This window comes from Athene noctua, unplaced genomic scaffold (genome assembly GCF_965140245.1).
Source record: "Athene noctua unplaced genomic scaffold, bAthNoc1.hap1.1 HAP1_HAP1_scaffold_194, whole genome shotgun sequence".
Taxonomy (NCBI): Eukaryota; Metazoa; Chordata; class Aves; order Strigiformes; family Strigidae; genus Athene; species Athene noctua.
Window position 1 is genome coordinate 201,245 of NW_027437664.1, and position 16,841 is coordinate 218,085.

At 51.0% G+C, this 16,841-nt stretch overlaps 1 protein-coding gene across 1 annotated transcript in view; it reads left to right on the forward strand.

Annotated features, from left to right (window-relative positions):
- The window catches only part of LOC141955380 (hydrocephalus-inducing protein homolog), a gene marked incomplete at its 3' end in the record, with an annotated part of 75,998 nt that overhangs the window by 40,719 nt on the left and 18,438 nt on the right, over positions 1-16,841 (forward strand). The window contains exons 11-18 of the mRNA XM_074895213.1: positions 1,244-1,362; positions 3,323-3,546; positions 7,771-7,838; positions 9,792-10,027; positions 10,836-10,936; positions 12,188-12,323; positions 12,824-12,988; positions 15,242-15,394. Coding sequence (XP_074751314.1) covers positions 1,244-1,362; positions 3,323-3,546; positions 7,771-7,838; positions 9,792-10,027; positions 10,836-10,936; positions 12,188-12,323; positions 12,824-12,988; positions 15,242-15,394 — 1,202 coding nt within the window. The remainder of the gene's footprint in view (positions 1-1,243; positions 1,363-3,322; positions 3,547-7,770; positions 7,839-9,791; positions 10,028-10,835; positions 10,937-12,187; positions 12,324-12,823; positions 12,989-15,241; positions 15,395-16,841) is intronic.

Here is a 16,841-nt window from a genome sequence, read left to right on the forward strand (position 1 = left end):
GCTCCCACGCTCTTCCTTTCTGGCTTGGACATTATCAAACATCCTCCTTCCGTGGTTGCAAGATCAGAAAGTCAGCAATCACTGAAAGGGCTGTTCCCAGGGAGAGTTTTTTCAAGTTGTGATCGAGTCACTGTGTTGTCCCACCTGGGCTGCTCTTTGCAATAGGAAGTAGTTTTGGACATTCTGGAACAACTATGCAGCAGATTAAAAAAAAAAAAAATCAACCTTCAATCCCTAATTTTTAATGAATGGTGAGCATTACACAAAAGGAGAGAGGAATATTTCTGCACAAAAGCTACACTGAAGGTTAGATACAACTTCTGGGCGTTTCTTTTCCCCTTGTGCTACTTGCTTTCTGTGCAGAGTAGGATGGGATGGCAGGGAGACCCAAGCCCAAATTGGAGCCAGGGTTCAGGCACTTGAGGCTGCTGCAGTGGTTCAGAACAGCCTTCGGACTGCAGGATCCCACCCTGTCATCTTAGCATCTTCTTATGGAAGAAAATGATCATCTTGGAGTTTAGCTATAAGCCTTGCCATCTCGGTTCCCTTTGCAGCAAGGGCTGTGTGTATTAGCAGTATGTTCATGGCTTCTCTGACCTCAGCAGTGAGGTTTTCCATACCTGTTCAGCATGCCTCAGGTAAGGTGTCTTTACAAAGCTGAGCTCTCGGTATCATGGTGGGCACAGGCAAGTGCTGCTCTCTGGAGATCACAAAGCCCTGTCGTATTTAGGTGCTGCTGCAGGAGGTGAGCCCTGGAGCCCCGGGCACGGAGCTGTGTGTCAGTGCTGGGATGCTCTGCCTGCTCTAGGCAGCTCTCAGACGTGCACAGCGCCGTTAGCAGGGAGCTTCGCCTTGCCTGGGCTCGTACTTGTCGGCTCCTGTGCTCTTGTCTCCAATTGCATCAGTACAGATGGCAGATCTTCAGTTCTGTTTCATGAGCTTTGTGCCTTCACTGAATGGATTTCAGAGCTCATCTAAGAACATGGGAAGAAATTCAGATTGTGTTTTAAACTCAGCATCGCTAAATGATGGCTAAATGAGAAACCAGCCCGAGGGGTTGGTTAGAAATTAGAAGCCAGCCCCAAGGCATATCTCCTGAGGGCAGGGAAGAGTCCTGTGTCTCCTCCTGGAGCACCTAGAGCTGTTCCCATCCAGGCCAGAGTCAGGGAGGAGCACTGAGGCAGCCTGGACAGTCCGGGATAACAGAGGCAATTACTGTACTGAAGTGGAAATCTCTCCGCAGGCCGCGAGACCAGGCTGCCCCTGCGCATCGAAGGGGAAGGCATAGGGCCTCGGCTCCGCTTCAGCTGTGAGCAGCTGGACATTGGGAAGGTGTTTGTTGGATTAAACCACAGCTATGAGGTGAGTAGTCGGGATTCTGAGGGGCTGGGGGGGATCCTGATGGCTCCTGGGGCAGCAGTGAGCCTCGTGGGTCTGTGGGATTTCTGGCAACTCGGGTCATTGTCAGCAGGGACTGTTTGACATACTAGTCAAGTCTGGGGGCTTTCCCAGAATCTGGATACTTCTGATGGGATCTGAAAGGTGCCTATGCTGTTTGTGAAGTCTTAATCCCTGCTTTTTGGCAACCTTCCTTGGGGATCAGCTGGGAGGCTTCATGTGAAAAAATACCCCCTTGACAGATGAAAGCAACACTGGGATAAAAAGATAAATATTCAGAGGCTTTTGTTTCAGCCCTGGATGCAATGCACCTTTGTACTCGGGCTGTTAAAAAGCAGCTGGAACAAATGTACTGAGTTTGAACTCCAGGCCATTGCAGCCAGTTTTCGGGTCAGTGCGTGCTGCCGGTCCTGGGAGCTGGAGGAAATCTGTCCAGCCTCTGGCTCAGAGCTGGGTCTGGCCGCGGAACTGGGAGTGCTTCCCCTTGCTGACCAGTCTCTTGCCACTCTTCAGATTTGCTGCATCTCTGTGAAGAGCAAAGCATTTCTGGAGATGAGGCAAAGGAACTTTCTACGTATTTGCCTCCCCTGCCAATGGTGTCTTCTGCAAAAAAATGAGATAGGGCAACTGAAAGAGGCAGGAAATGAGGCAATACTTTCAAAAGCTTGACTGGGCAGGGAAGGATGCATTAAGGTGTTTTCTTACCAAAATATTGTGCTCTCTATGCATTTTTAATGGTGATACTTTATTGATTATCTTTTTATTATTTTCATTACTTGAGAAAATGTGACTGAGTAGATGATACTGCTAGTGCTGTGCTGACTGAAGGTAAACCTCAGCTCAGCACAGGATCCCTGAGTGCAATTTGTAACTGAGGTGTAAAAGACGTGAGAGGAGAGAGTAGTTTCCAGGTTAGCCTTGCAGAGCTTGAATACGTGAATATCTTTAACAGCAGCTGCAAAATTAAAAAATGCTTCTGTCTCAATTTTTCTACCAGGTTTTACAAGGACAAAACTTAGGGAAAAGAAATCCAAAGCAGATAGTTAATTCCATGGAAATGGCAGGATTTGACCCTGCAGCAATCAGAAACTTTACTGCTTTGCTTTGGGTGGGTGTGTTGGTGACTGGCAGCAGCTGTGGGCATTGCTCGCCCAACGTGAGAAGAGCTGAATCTCAACAAGTGCTGCGGGATTATGTCACTTGTTTGAGGCAGTAGATCTCTCGAGTGTTCAACAAAATACAGCTTAGTTTTAAATTTGTAGTTTATTCTGATAATGGTAAAGTCTTAGGTGGTGGCTGTGAATGTTTAGGAAAGAGAAATTCTTTGGAGTAGACGGAGCTGCTGTGCACCGCACGCTCATCCTTTCCTGACACGTCTGTCTGAGCAAAGACTAAGAAAGTATCCCATTAAAGACAAAATAAGAATCCTAAATGACATACCGTAGGAGAGCTGGGGAGTGCTTCTGAAGTTGGTGATAGTGCTGCCCTGAGGTGTCTTCTCCATGCAGTAAACTTGTTGGCTGCAATGTGTTGTGCCCTCGGCAGGATCGAACTCGTCGGGAGCAGAATCAGCTGTGTGATGATTCACTAGTAAAGCTGCAAGTGCCCTTCGTTGCTCTTAGGGACAGGTCTGAATCGGCTTGGTGATGCTGAGCAGCTCCTCTGCGCTGCAAGTCGAAGTGGGCAGCTCTGTGTCAGTGGAATAAATCCCGAGTGACTGTGTCTATGAAGCTGTCACTGCTTTGCATGAAAAACCCAAAGGCAGAACTTGTCCTGTTGCATTTTCTTTGGCTTCTGCCAAGCAGAAGGACACAGCATCTTCTGCATTTTACAGATGTTAATTGGTTAATCAGAAAACAAATCAGCCTTCTGTAAGAAAGGAAGATTCCTTATGTATTTCCCTTTTGCTTTCTTGCTGCTGCAGGTGGTCTTGTTTAACAAAGGAGCCATCGACGCTGCCTTCAACTTGGTCCCTCCAGCTACAGCTCTGGGCTCCTGCTTCACCTTCCTCCCCCAGGAGGGCATCATTTCTCCAGACGGGCTCCAGGTCGTCCGGATCTCCTTCAGTTCCACCGTCCTGGGGAAGTTCACAGAAGAATTCAGCTTCAGTGTGACTGGATCCCCTGAGCCTGTGACCTTGACGATCAGGTGAGGAGGGTTATAGGAGCTTAGTGTATGCATCTGTAGCTGTTGGGTAATCATCTCCCACCTACCTCATTTTAGGATGAAACAGAGAAAAAAAGGTGTTGTCTAAGGTCTTAGTCTTGGCTTGGATCCTAGCATCCTCACGCTAAGAGTCAAGGCTTTTTAACCTTGACTCCAGTCTGAACATTGCAGTTGCAGCAGCAAATGAAGCGTAATTATCTGCGAGAGGAAATCGTAGAATTGTAGAATAGTTTGTGTTGGAAGGGACCTTTAAAGATCATTTAGTCCAACGCCTCTGCAATGCGCAGGGACATCATCATCTCGATCAGATTGTTCAGAGCCCCGTCCAGGCTGACCTTGGATGTTTCCAGGGATGGGGCATCTACCACTGCTCTGGGCACCCTGTGCCAGTGTCTCACCACCCTCACTGTAAAAATTTTTTCCTTTATATCTAGTCTGAATCTTCCCTCTTTAAGTTTGAAACCATTACCCCTTGTCCTATCGTGACAGGCCCTACTAAAAACCCAGTCAAAATCTTTCTTACCAGCCCCCCTGAAGTACTGAAAGGCCACAGTAAGGTCTCCCCGGAGCCTTCTCCAGGCTGAACAACCCCAACTCTCTGGGCCTGTCCTCGCAGGAAAGGCGTGCCATCCCTCTGGTCACTCTGGTGGCTTCCTCTGGCCCCGCTCCAACAGGTCCATGTCTTCCGTGTGCTGAGGAGCCCAGAGCTGGACACAGCCCTGCAGGGGGGTCTCACCAGAGTGGAGCAGAGGGGCAGGATCAGCTCCCTCGAGCTGCTGCCACCTGTGACCATGCCTCCTGTGCCCGTTTATCTTTCAAAGTCTTGGGTTCCTCTGGGAAGCAGCTTTGCCTTCATGGTTTGGGCGGGTGGCTCTGTGACTTTGCAGGACGCTGTTTGCACAGAATTTGGCAGCAGCAGGTTCCAACACGTGTCTGTGTGAGAGCCCCGGGGCTTTAAGTGACTACCTGTGCTGGAAAACAGTTTGCCTGGAGGCTGTACAGGAAAGGTGTGGAGATGCCTGCTGCCCAGTCCGGGTACCCAGGAGCTGGAGTGACTCCTTCCTACAGGTAGCTCATTCCCCCTTGGGCCACGTCAGACAGCGGGATGGCATCAGCTTTGGGCAGTAGCTGGTCTGGGCCACCCCCCTGAACACACAGCAAGGCCAGCAGGGCTTTGGGGATGGGCCAGCCTGGGTGGCTGCAGCCAGAGGCAGTGTTTTTAAAATCTGTTAATAATCCATCCCAAATGGGCAGCAGCAGCCTCAGCATCACCTCTCATGCTCATGGGTTGGGACAGGCTGTCCTCTTGTGCAGCCAGCGCTGTGGTGGTGCCTCCTCTCTGCAGCCAGAGCAGTGCTGACGGGGCAGACGGGGAGCTCTGCGGCTGGTGCCACGGCAAGAGATAATCCTCACCAAGCAAAAGGGAGAAGGGGGAAGAAAGCTGATGATAGGAGAGGCAAAGCTCACTTGTCAGGACCGCAGCAGCATGCAAACTTGTCCCAGCTGGTCTTTAACCGCGGGCTGGTGGGATGACGTGGTGTAGGCAGGAAAGCTGGTGCTGGGAGCCCTGGAGCTGTGGGGCTGGCTGTGCCTCCTCGGCAACCAGCCTCCTGGGCTGCCGCTGCTGGGAGGCTCTAGACGAAGGCAGTAAAGCAATGGGAGGACTCTGCCGTCGACTTTACCAATAAAATGAGGGAAATGGATAAAAAAGAACAGAAAGGTTATTACTTTGCAAGAGAAGAGTGGTGAATAGGTCTGTTGAGCTCAGTAAAGAAAGAATTACATTGGCTTTGTGTTTGGAGGGAAAGTGCTGCTTTTTTTTGGAAATCAAAAGGGAACATTTCACAATCAAATAATTTATTCTCCTCTGTTCCTCCCCCAAACTGGTCACAGGGTGTTATTGCATGAGCAGCTTTCTCCTTGAGCCAGGGCAGGTTTTGCTGGTAAGGATGCATTTATCCCTTGGATACTGCTTGGACAGCGCCCGCTGCCTCTGCCTCACAGTGGCCTTGCTCCTGGGGAAGGAAGGAAGGAGCTGTCAGAGGGACGGTTGTGTTTTGGCTTCCCCACAGCCAAATGAAGTGGTCCTTTTTTGCCCAGTGATGCCCTGACTCTCAGTGCCCATCATGCCCTCCCCTTCTCTGTGGCCACTCTCTGCCCTGTTTGGCCAGCACTCCCCTGGGCTCAGTGTAGACCTTCTGTCTCAGTGAAAGAGGATTGCTGGTCCTTTTTTATTTATTTCTTCCCCATCCTTGTACTCCTCCTCCCTGGATGGTGGCTCCTATGCAGCCCATCTGATGGCAGCCCAGCACACCCGCCTGCTCCCATGCAGCTGTCCCTCAGCAGCAATTCCCATTGCAGTCCTCTCCTCCCTGAGATGGCACCTGCCTCCTTGAGCAATGTCTTGCTTTTCAAGGATCCCTCTCCAGCCCTTCTGTCATTCTCCAGCCCCACAGCTCAAACTGTTTGTTTTCAGATGCCCTTGAGATGTCCACCCACCAGGTCCAGCTGAGCCTCCCTCTTCGGAAGGTTTTGTGCACTGGATTTCATCCTCCATGGAGAAAAGCTCCTGGTTGTTTTGAACAGAGGAAAGCTGGCTGGTGGGACACTGGGATGCAAAGGAAGGAACGGGGATGAGAGTTCAAGCAGTTCCATTCCCACCTTGTGTAGTTATTCTTCCTGCTCTGCCAGGACCCTGATCTCCCTTCACACATGCATTACTTAATGCTACTGTAAAACACAGTTGTTGTCAAAACCACTGCCTATTCCCCCCTTCTCTTGCAAGCTGTACTGTTACCAGCTCTGGGTTGGCTCCTTGCCTGAGCCTTCTGGGCGGTCATTCCAGTTTAACTTCCCAGAGCACAGATTCGGTGCACTCAGGAGAAGGGGCAGTCATTTCCCCACTTGCCTGGCAAGGCTCATCCTTGGCAGTTTCCTTATGTCATCCCCAGTTGTGGCTGGTTTGGAGGTATTTTTCCATCATCTCCTGGCAAATGCTGTGATGGAAAGCATATCTGCTCCCTTTGCTCCGTCTGGAGTAAGCTGTTAGGGCTTGGGAGGTCAAGTCTGGTTATGTGAGGTCCCTGGAGAGGGAACTTCACCATCAGCAGGGGTTTGGTACCAGGCTTATTCTTAGGAGCTGATTCAACTGCAAGAATCTAGAAGTAGCGTTGGATTGAAACTCCTGAAAGTCAGTTTTTGAGTGCTCTTTGACTATGCGGTCAGAAGGCGTCAAGACCATAGGTGATTACTCGTTACATGGAAACCAACCTTACGAGGTGCTGGATGCTTGTTTCCTTGGTGTTTGGAAAGGGATGCTGGAAATGGGACAGCAGGGATGGACGCAGGTCCCTCCCGCGGGCTGCTGGGGTCTGTTTGTGTGCAGAACCTGTGGATAATGACAGTGGCAGTCCTGTGAGTAAAATGAGAAGGCACTGTTCACTGTGGCCCTTGATTTTTAACTGAGGCAGAGCTGGCATGGATTGTCATCAACCATGAAGTCAATTAATGTTTGTTGTGCAGCTTCGAGTACGGATTTCAGTGGATGTGAGTGAGTTTTGGAGTTTGGAGCCTGTCTGCTGAGTTGAGGGACGGGCGAGGTGGTGCCCTTGGGTGTGTCAGCTGGTGCACTGGTGACAAGCTGATACTTCCCTCCAAGATCAAACTGTCCTCTGCGTAGAACTGTTGCTGCTCTTCTCAATGGATGTTTGGGGCTCCCCTGGATTCATGTGTCCTGCATGTGTAATGATTGTGTGCGTCAGGTCTTCTGAGAAAGGTGTTCATATACTCCGTGGAAACACCAGTTCCAGCTAAGAAATACCAAAGCAGGGAACCCGTGGCTGGGAAGGCTCGTTACAGTGAGTCCCCTTTTGTGTGGACACCTCTGTCCATCACATCACGGGTGGGGAAACCGAGGCACAGAGCCATCGCTTGTTCCGGGACCTTCCTGGGGCCAGCGGCAGCCTGGGGGCACACCCTGCCGCGGTGCCCTGAGCCTCAGCAGCAGCTGTCGGGTGCTGACCACTTTGCTTTGGCTGCCTGCTGTCCCCATGGGTGCTGTGCTGAGCACGGGGGTGACAGGTTGATTTGAAACCCACCATGGTTCTGAGAGCAGCTTTTACCCACCCGAGCGGTACGGAAAGCTGAGCGCTTTGCCATTCTCTCTAACCGAGCCAACATCTCCTCTGCCTGTCTTTGTCCTTGCAGGGGCTGCGTCATTGGACCGACTTTTCATTTCGACGTCCCTGCCCTCCACTTCGGTGATGTCTCCTTCGGTGAGTGTGCCCTGGGCTTGGTCCACGGGTTGAGAGCTCTGGGAATTACCAAAATGGAGCATTTTAACATAAGACCATCTGTCACTTGTGCTCCTCCATAGCAGCCTTCAGGGTGTTAAAGCCAGGGCTGCTGGTTGCCGAGGCAGTCCTGTGCCATCGTGAGATCAGTAGGACCAAAGGGATAGAAAGTCAGTATTTTTTGGTGTCCTTGTAGTCTGTTCAGCCCCAACCTCTCAATCCTTGACAGCAGAATGACTGTGAAAGTCCTTGTCCCAGAGGGCCCAGGGGACGGGACTGCAGCAGAAGGGAGTTTAAGGCACATACTGGCCTGTAGCTGCTCTGGGTCAATGTTCCTGTTTCAAGGCAGGGATACCATTTACCCCCCTGACCTTTAGTGCCAGATGTTAATTAGCGCTGTGAGGGCCCCTCGTTGTCACCCACCAGGTAACATGCCCAAGCAGTAGCTCTGAATCAGGCACTGATGTCCTCGGACCACGGGCTCCTCCTTCCCCACCACAGGCCCAGCTCTGCTGACAGAGCCTGGGGCTGAGCATCCAGAGCGTCCCCGTTGAAATGCAGCTTCTGGTTCTCCATCTCAGTCTCACAAAAGGCTTTTGACTGAGATGATCGACAGTTTAAATGTGAAATCCATTGTGGATTGATTGAAGGGCCATTATCATTCTGTGCCCAGGATGCCTCTGTGTTTTCATGCTGTTCATGGACTTTTTAAGAAGACTCATTGCCTTTCCTGAGCCGCTTCTCTCCTCCCTCCATCACCACTCTGCTACTTCTTTATTTTCTTTTGAATAAAACAAGAAGAAACACACCAGACAGAAATGTGGATATGTAACAGGAGATTCATCCTCCCTAATGTAATTTCATTAATAAGGGCTTTTCAGCTGAAGGCAGCTATTGTATTGTGCTGCTGACTGTTGACCTGCATCTGGTGACTTTGGTCTCATTTGGAACTGTGAAGTCTGTGTTTGTCCTTTTTGTGCCCCTCCTGCCTCCCTGCTGGAGTAACTGCTGGAGGTGGGCAGTGGTCACTGTTGTTGGACACGGAGAACCCCCCCGCTGTGGCTGCAGTTGGTTTTCCTCCCCATCTGTATTCAAACAACGCTTGGTGAGCAGGCCACGGGAGATGTCTCCTTCTCGCAGAGCTGGCCAGCTGAGCCAGATGTCCAGGCCAGAGCAGGCTGTGGGCTGATGTCCTGTCTCTGCAGAACACCCCCCCAGGTGTGGCTGTGTCACTGCTTTTCCATGAGGGAAGGCGAGTATCACAGCTCAAGTGATGCCGACCTGTGCGGGGCAGTGTGCAGTGTGGAAGCCGTGTCCCGTTTGTTAGGTGGGGTGGAACATGGCTCCTGCTGATTTCTGAGCAAGCATCAGGTTTGCCTCCAGTGCGGGGCCATGAGTTGTCACGTGCTCAGTCTGGTAGCCCCAGGCAGGAGATGCCTTAAGGGTCCTGCCTCGAGAAACTGCGTTAGAGTGCTTTGCGTCATGCTGTTGTTCCCAGTTTCATCCTTCCCTCCTTTTACTGCAGCTTCTCCTCGATGACAATACCCGCTTTTATATACTGAAAACTGTGGGAGTGTTCCCAGAGTCAACAGGGCATTGAATTTTGAGAATAAATGATCTATCTGGATGGACACTTGTAAGTGAGAACTAATTGGTGCAGGTTTGGGGACAGGCGAGAGAGCTCCTCACAGCTAGAGAGAGAGAAACTTCTGGGGTTCAGCATCGCCAAGAGTGGCCATTTCCAAGGAAGGAATCTCTGCGATCAGCGTAAAAGGGAGCTCAAGTGACAATTAATTCCTGGCGTAACTTCTCAGTTAGCTGTACTTCAGATTGAAAAGAGCTAAACTCCAAGCCCGGTTTTATCGTAACAGGCTATTCACATCAGGAATCATGGGACAGTTGGTGCATAAATTCATATTTGTGTTATTTTCCTAGGCTTTCCTCACACCTTGTCATGTCGCCTCACCAACAACTCCTTGGTGCCCCTCACCTTCAACCTTCGCATTCCTGGGGACGGCTTGGGAGAGCCCAGTGTCAGCAGTCTTGCTCAGATCACAGAAAACACTCGCCTACTCCAGAGAAAGGGAGCCCACCGTCACCTCAGGCCAAGAGAATTCAGCATAAAGCCCCGCAGAGGGACCATCCGCCCCCTGGGATTCCTGGATATCCAGGTATGGGAAGAAGCGGGTGGAGCTGGAGCTTCACTGAGGGATGGGAGGGCTTTAGCACCGCTAGCTCTGAGCGTAACGCGGGGAGGATATCTGCACTGGTGTTGGGCTTTTGTTAGCTGGGTTACTCTGGGGCTTTTCTGGAGGACCACTGCTTTGTTCCCAGAATGGTCAGCTGAAGATCATGTCCCATATGGTCAAGTGCAGAAGCCATTCATCTGTTTCTGAGAGCTGCTTGGAGCAGTTTCTTTGATTTAAAGTGGGTGAAGGAAGGGTGAGGACAGAAGGTGGCTGTTAAAAAGAGAGATGTCATTGTATAAAGCACTTTGCTTTTCTTCCTGGTCCTATTTGTCCCCTCCTGATGAGCAGAATGAGTTGTATTCACTGCCGTGATCTCCAGTGGGGACTGAAAAATCTCTGGCAGCCATGAACTGACAGCACCTGCTGGGCTGCATTTTGCCCTCAGCTTCCCAGTGTAAAGCTGAATCTGTTGAATTCAACAGATTGCCTCTGCATTTGTGCTGTTGTAGTTGAGATTAAAAATTAGTCCTTTTATTTTAATACAGTGGGGAGTAGAGCATTAATCTAATCGTGGTTACATGTGCCCTGGTAAGCGCAAGGTGTATTTAACAACGCAGATATGTCAGAAGACTTTTGTTACTCCCAGCAACTGTGCTCTGTCTGTGGACCAGCAGAAGAGTTAGGGCAAAATCCTCCCTTTCCTGCCCGTGGAACGAGAACCGGAGGACAGCACAGGTGGACGGTGGCTTTTGGGAGTGATGAAGTGTTCGATGCTCTTCTCTTCCACCAGGTCACCCTGTGCTCCAACACTCTGCAGAGCTACGAGCTGGCTCTGGTGGTGGACGTGTGCGGTGTTGGCAGGGCGGTGTCGGCGCTGCTCCTCACAGCCAGGTATCGGCGCTTTCCTTGCAGCTCATCGTCTCTCCTCGTGCATCCAGCACCACGCTGCCTTGCACGTGGTTTGCTGGCTCCATCTCCCAGTGACAAGTGTTGCTTAATGAGGTAGTTCTGCCCAGCTAGATGTGAGATGGGCAGTGTTCTGAAAGCAGCACCTGTGCTCCACGGACAGGCGTGGCCCTGAGCCTTTTTCCAAAGGGAACAGTCATTCTATTCATTATTGGCCTGGGTTTTGGTGCTTGAGGTGTAACAAATTTCCAAAGGGCCATCTTTCCTCCTTCCTGCAAGTGGTGGACTTGTGCTGGGTTGCAGCCAAAATACAGCATCCATTTGGGCCGCAGTGAGCAGCCTGCTGAGAGCTGGTGTCTGGGTCACTTAACGAAGGCGCATGGGAAGGGGAAAGGGGCTTATGGCAGGACTGGTGAGGGGAAGCTCAAAGCAAGATCTTATGAAGGGGAAAATAGTCCTTGATGTGGAAGGTGAGGTCAGATTTCTCTGCTTCCCTCTGGTTCTTTTGAGCATTAATGTTCTCAGACTTAAGCCGAAAGTTGTTCTTGCTGCCGCCAGATTCAGCCCTGTTGTGCTGCGGTGGGTGTCGGTTTAATTCCAAGAGGGATGAGTTCACTGTGCTGTTCCCTCTCCCAGGCAGAGTCATCCAGTCAGTGCCTGGGCTGCAGTTTTGTAAAACAAGTGCAAATGGGGACAGAGAGTGCACGGAGCCGTGGGGTGCAGGAGCTGGGAGAGGGTGATCCCCCACTGCCTGAGGCAGGGGGTGGCTTGTGCCCTCCATCGCCGGGCAAAGGGCTGAGTTCTCAGGCAGGGCAACAGCGGTGTGGGAGAGGAGGCAGTCGTTCTCACTGAGACACTGGGGTCTTGTGCCCTTTGAGCCTTGGTGAGCACTCGGGGGGAAGGCTGCCCCAGAGCTCACGCCTTGCCGGGACTGTTGGGAGGGTCCTTGCAAGCCTCCTGGGGCAAAGAGCGGGCAGAGCTGATCAGGCAGCTCTGGCACAGGGCACCGTGCGCTGCCCGGGCACCTGGCAGCCTCTGCGAGGCCGAGTGCCGGGGTTTGCCCCAGCTTTACAGGGGGTGGTGGAGTCAGAAGCAGTTAAAGGCCATTTATCGCTGTAGGGGTATTAAGTGTCTATTTGGCAAATGTGCTATGCTCTGTTTCATGCTACTTGGGGAGTAAACGAACTCCACATTCTCTCGTATCTCTAATTCCCTTTCGGTCCTCTCTTTGCCTAGATGCGTGGTTCCTGCGCTGCGAGTGCTCAACCCTGTCATGGTGTTCGGACGGTGCTCTCTAAAATACCCTTACCAGCAGATGCTGACCCTTGTGAATGACAGCGATCTCCCAGGCTGCTACAGGGTTCTTCCTCAGGTTTGGCATTGCATCCGCCTCCTGCCCTCAGACGTTACCAAGGGTTTATTAGGGAAAAAAAGGGTTTTGGATAAGGCCTTGCTGGTTTATATTGAAACCTAAAGGTTGCTGAGAAAAGGAAGCTACCTGAATATAAACTTCAGGAAGCACTTAAACAGGAACCTACCTGAATATAAACGTCAGGAAGCAGTTTAAACTTTTTAGGAAGCAGTTTATATTCTAGTCTTTGGGGTGCTTTCATGCAGGAGAACTTAGAGGGTTGTGAAAAGCTTCTGCAAGGAGGCTGCCAGCACAGGAGTGGGTGTTTGTGGGTGCAGCAGGTTTTGGACCCTCTGAGGATGCTAAGCCCATACAAGTCTTGTATCTTGCTTTGTACTTTTCTGCTTTCTCCTAGGGGTTTTTGAAAATGTGTGTGAATTGCCATTGTGGTAGATGTTGAGGAGTTCATAGTTTCCCCCAAGGTCACTCCTGTGTGTTGCGTTTGACTCTGTCCCTTACAGGAGCACAAGGAGGACGCTTCTGTGTGGTACTCCAGCCCCGTGCCGTGGGGGATTGTCCAGCCTCGCAGCTCCGTGGAGGTCCCGTTGACGCTGGAGGCCCAGGTGACGGGAGAGCAGGACACTGTTGCTCATGTTGCAGTGTTTGGGAGTGACGGATCCCCTCTGGTGAGTTCTGGGGGACGTGGGCCTTGGTGCGACTCCTCTTGGTGGGGTGTGAAGCCTCAGGCAGGGTTGCTAACTCCGGGGATCCTTCCCGGGAAAACAAGAACTTGTAATATATGCTGGTGCGGACAAGGAAAGAAGGGGTTTGTGGCATACGCAACAGCTAATGCCTGTGAAACAAAGAGCTTCACAGTCAGAATTATGACTGTTCAGCAGGGATTCTTTATTTGCAGCGCTGGGCAGCGCTGGGGATCGCTCCACCACAAGTGCCACAGCTACTAGCAAAGCTCTCTGACTAATATACAGAATTCATTTACGTAGTAAATGAGCGTGCATTGTAAAAATAGACTGAGGGTCTTCTCCCCCCTGGTGGTCCACATCGTCTTCCTCACACTGCCCGCTGGCTGAACTTGAGGTTTCCCGTGTCCATGCATGGTCGTGGAGTGACCTCACCATCCTTCAGCTCCTGTTTGTTCCGAGGGGGTTGGTGTAAACCCGCTCCCAGTCGCTTTTCGTGACACTGGCGTCTTCTCAGGCGCTTGTCTTGCGTTCTTAGGTCCCTGTTATCAGGGAGGTACTCAGGGAGTTTACCAGGCTGTCTAAGGCCTGTTTTGTCTCCACTAGGCAAGGGTTTACAGGTTTCAAGATGTTTTACAAGTGGGTGAGATGTCAGAGGGTAGTTAGGAAAAGAGTATAAATGAAATAGTATACACTGCAGTACAATACAGGAAAAATAAAAGCTAGTGAAACACAAGTGATGGTTAACGTTAAAACTAAGCATCCTACTTTACTGGTTCCTATCCATTAACAAGGTCAGGAGTCTTGTAATCTCAAGTAGACTTGCAGCCACTCCCCTTCACCTAGAGAAGAGGAAGGATGGTATCATCCCAGGTGGTAATCTAAGTGTCTGACACAGCATTTAATTACAGCTAGGTCAGACAGGATAAGAAGGCCAGTCTGAAGCCCAGAACAACCCCTGGGTCTCGTACTCTGCTGTGCGATTAGATGAAGAGCTCTGGTGCTTCGTTAGGCCTTTTGTTCAGGAGCACACAGGGACATCCCTGAATCCTGCTAACGCAAGCGCTGTGTAAGAGGCCGTGCTGAAAGTCAGGCCCATCGCGTCTGAGGAACGCCCGTCATAGCACTTTGCAGAGAGCCCCAGCCAAAGACTCATGAGTCTCCACGCCGCTTGCACCTGGAGCACAGAGACACTTTTTTTTCTGCCAAGCTTGGAAATGGATGAGGCAAAGCATTCCTGGACTAAAGCTTCCTGAAGGCTGATGTTCACAGTCAGGCATGCACAACAGCAGCAATGACCACAAAATGTAGGCAAGAGAATGTTGTCTGTAGTGTCCTGGCTTCATCTAGCTGAAATCAAGATCAAATACAGTTAATTAAGCTTTAATTTAAAAGGATATCAACTTTTGAAGCAGCTGTTTTAAAATGTCTTCTCATCTCTGAGCATGAAAGAGGATGTCAGAGGGTTCCTGTGAGCCTTAAGCTTTCTGTAACAGAAAGAAAGGCTGACATTTTGGAAGTAGTTACAGGGATTTAAACTTTTAATGAAACAAGTGGAAATGATGCTGCTAAATCTCCTGAATGCCTCCTGAATGTTTTTACTGATGTGAGGAGGTGGTTTAGCAAAGGGATCCACATTCCTTCCCCAGTAGTCTGTGACAGTTCTTCAAGAACAGAACTTTTGGGTCTCAGACTGTCAAAAGGAAAAAATACTGCTTGTATTATTAATAATTAATGCCCATTATCCGTATAATACCAGGAATAGACGTAAGTGCAAATCAGAGCAACTAACTTGCGTGATCTCTACTCTGAAGGGCCTGCTTTGCCTCTGGCTGGTGCTGGCTTTCACAGGCGTAGCTTTGGGACTAAAGCCACTGTCCCAGTGTGCTGTGCAGCAGCAGGAGTCAGGGAGGGTGCTCTGGGGCAAGACTGAGCAGTAGAAGGAGTGGGAGCAGGCACAAGGTAGAGGAAGGAGAGTTACCAGTGCGGAGGAGGTGTGAAAAAGCAAGCATGGGAAACAGGGTTTCTTTATCCCCTGATAACGGGAGCTTGTGTCTTTCAGATGGGATCAGTCCCGGTCCCACACTGGCTCCAGGCCTTTGGTTTCAGTTTTACAACACTGAAAACTTCAAACAGCCGTAATTATCCCCCAGTCTAGGAGTACCCTTAGAGCCGTTTAATCATTTTAAACTTTCTCTCTTCTTTTTTTTGATCTTTCCTACCTGCTTTCTGGAGCAGAAAATCCATCTAGTGAGCACTGGAGAAGGACCAGTTGTCTACGTGCATCCAAGCAAAATAAATTTTGGCAGTATCCAAGTTCTGCAAGATGCCTCCCGAACTCTCCACCTCTCCAATCAGAGTGTCATCCCTGCATCCTTCAGGGCAACGATGGTAAGTGTCTGTGGAGCTATTTTCCAACAAAAATGACTGACAAGCAACCTGTGACTTAATTATTATATGCAACATTTGCATATCACTAGATGATTGAGAAAGCAATGTATTCCATCACAATGCAGCAAGAGGAGCCTGGTCTGGGGGCAGTTTTAGCTGGGGGACCCCTGAGTAAAACAGAAAATTTGCATAGGTGCTTGAGCAGAAATGAGTCTGGATCAGTGTTGCAAGTTCTCCCTTTATTTTGTGGAAGGTATTTAGCTCTTAAGACTCATGTGTTTGGAGCTCTGAGACCAAGAGAACGCCGTGGCCCTTTGCTCCTGAAAGGGCATGGGTTTCCACACGGTTTCCCTGTTAGATCTGCATTTGCTTTGTGCCGAACTGCTGGTAATGACAGAGACTAGGGTGTGAGGTCTGGCCTCAAACTGCTCGCAGTGAGGTGAGTTTCACACCTGCTGGGTGTCAAACCAGCTGGGTTGTTGCACAAGAACGTACGTGTAATGGTGGTGTACCTACGGTGGAGTCCGTCGCGTTGCAGAGCACCTCTGGAGACTGGCTGCAGAGAAAGGCTCTTTAATCCTGGAGGCTGCGTAGGGTGAGAAGCTGCACGGCCCAGGGAGGGTGGGTTGCTCCTGGCAGGGGGAGCAGGGCTGATGCAGCCAGCGCGGGCTCGTGCGCTGAGGCCGGGTGGGGTGTGCTCCCCACTGGAGGGGGGATCTGTGAGGGGCTTGAAAGCAGGGTTCGGAGGGGGTTTGTTCTTCTCCGTGCCAGGTGGGTCAGGCTCCTGGGGCTGGTTAGCCCAGGCCTGGCAGTGTGGACTGGGTGTTGTGGATGGAGCATCAGGCAGTGTGTGAGAGTACAGGCTCAGCCTCCTGGGCCAAGGATGGGGCTGAATTTCCCTCACGCGGCTTTTCCAGCTGTTTGGGGGATAAACGTAACCTCAAAGTGGGGGATTCCCAGGGCAGCTTGCTTTGATTCCACAATGAAAACCTGCTTTCCATCTCTGCAGAGAGCAAGCCACCTGGGGTGGGTGGTGCTGGTGTGTGAAGGACGGGGTTTGCGTGCTCATAGCAGGCCCTGACCCGCAGAGCTGCTCCGGCACTGCTGTCCGGCCTCACGCCTGCCCTCCCTCCCCGGGCAGCCTGTGTGTCCCGGGGGGCTCGCAGGGTGTCTCTGCCTCTGCATTGCCTCAGGGCCCTAAGGCGTGGGGCTGGGCAATGAGTCCTATCCTGCTTCACTGCCATCTCTGCAAATATTGTGGCTAATCAATAAATAGAACAATAATAGCAGGGGGGTCAGGGATGGTTTCTTGCCCTGCAGTAAGGGTGGGCTCTGCTGCTCCGTAGTCCCCCCTGCTGACCCCACAGGCTTGACTTACCCCACGGTGAGCATCTCGGCTTTTCAGGACAGCTGCTGCTATCACGGAGGTGTTCAAGGGAGCAGGTCC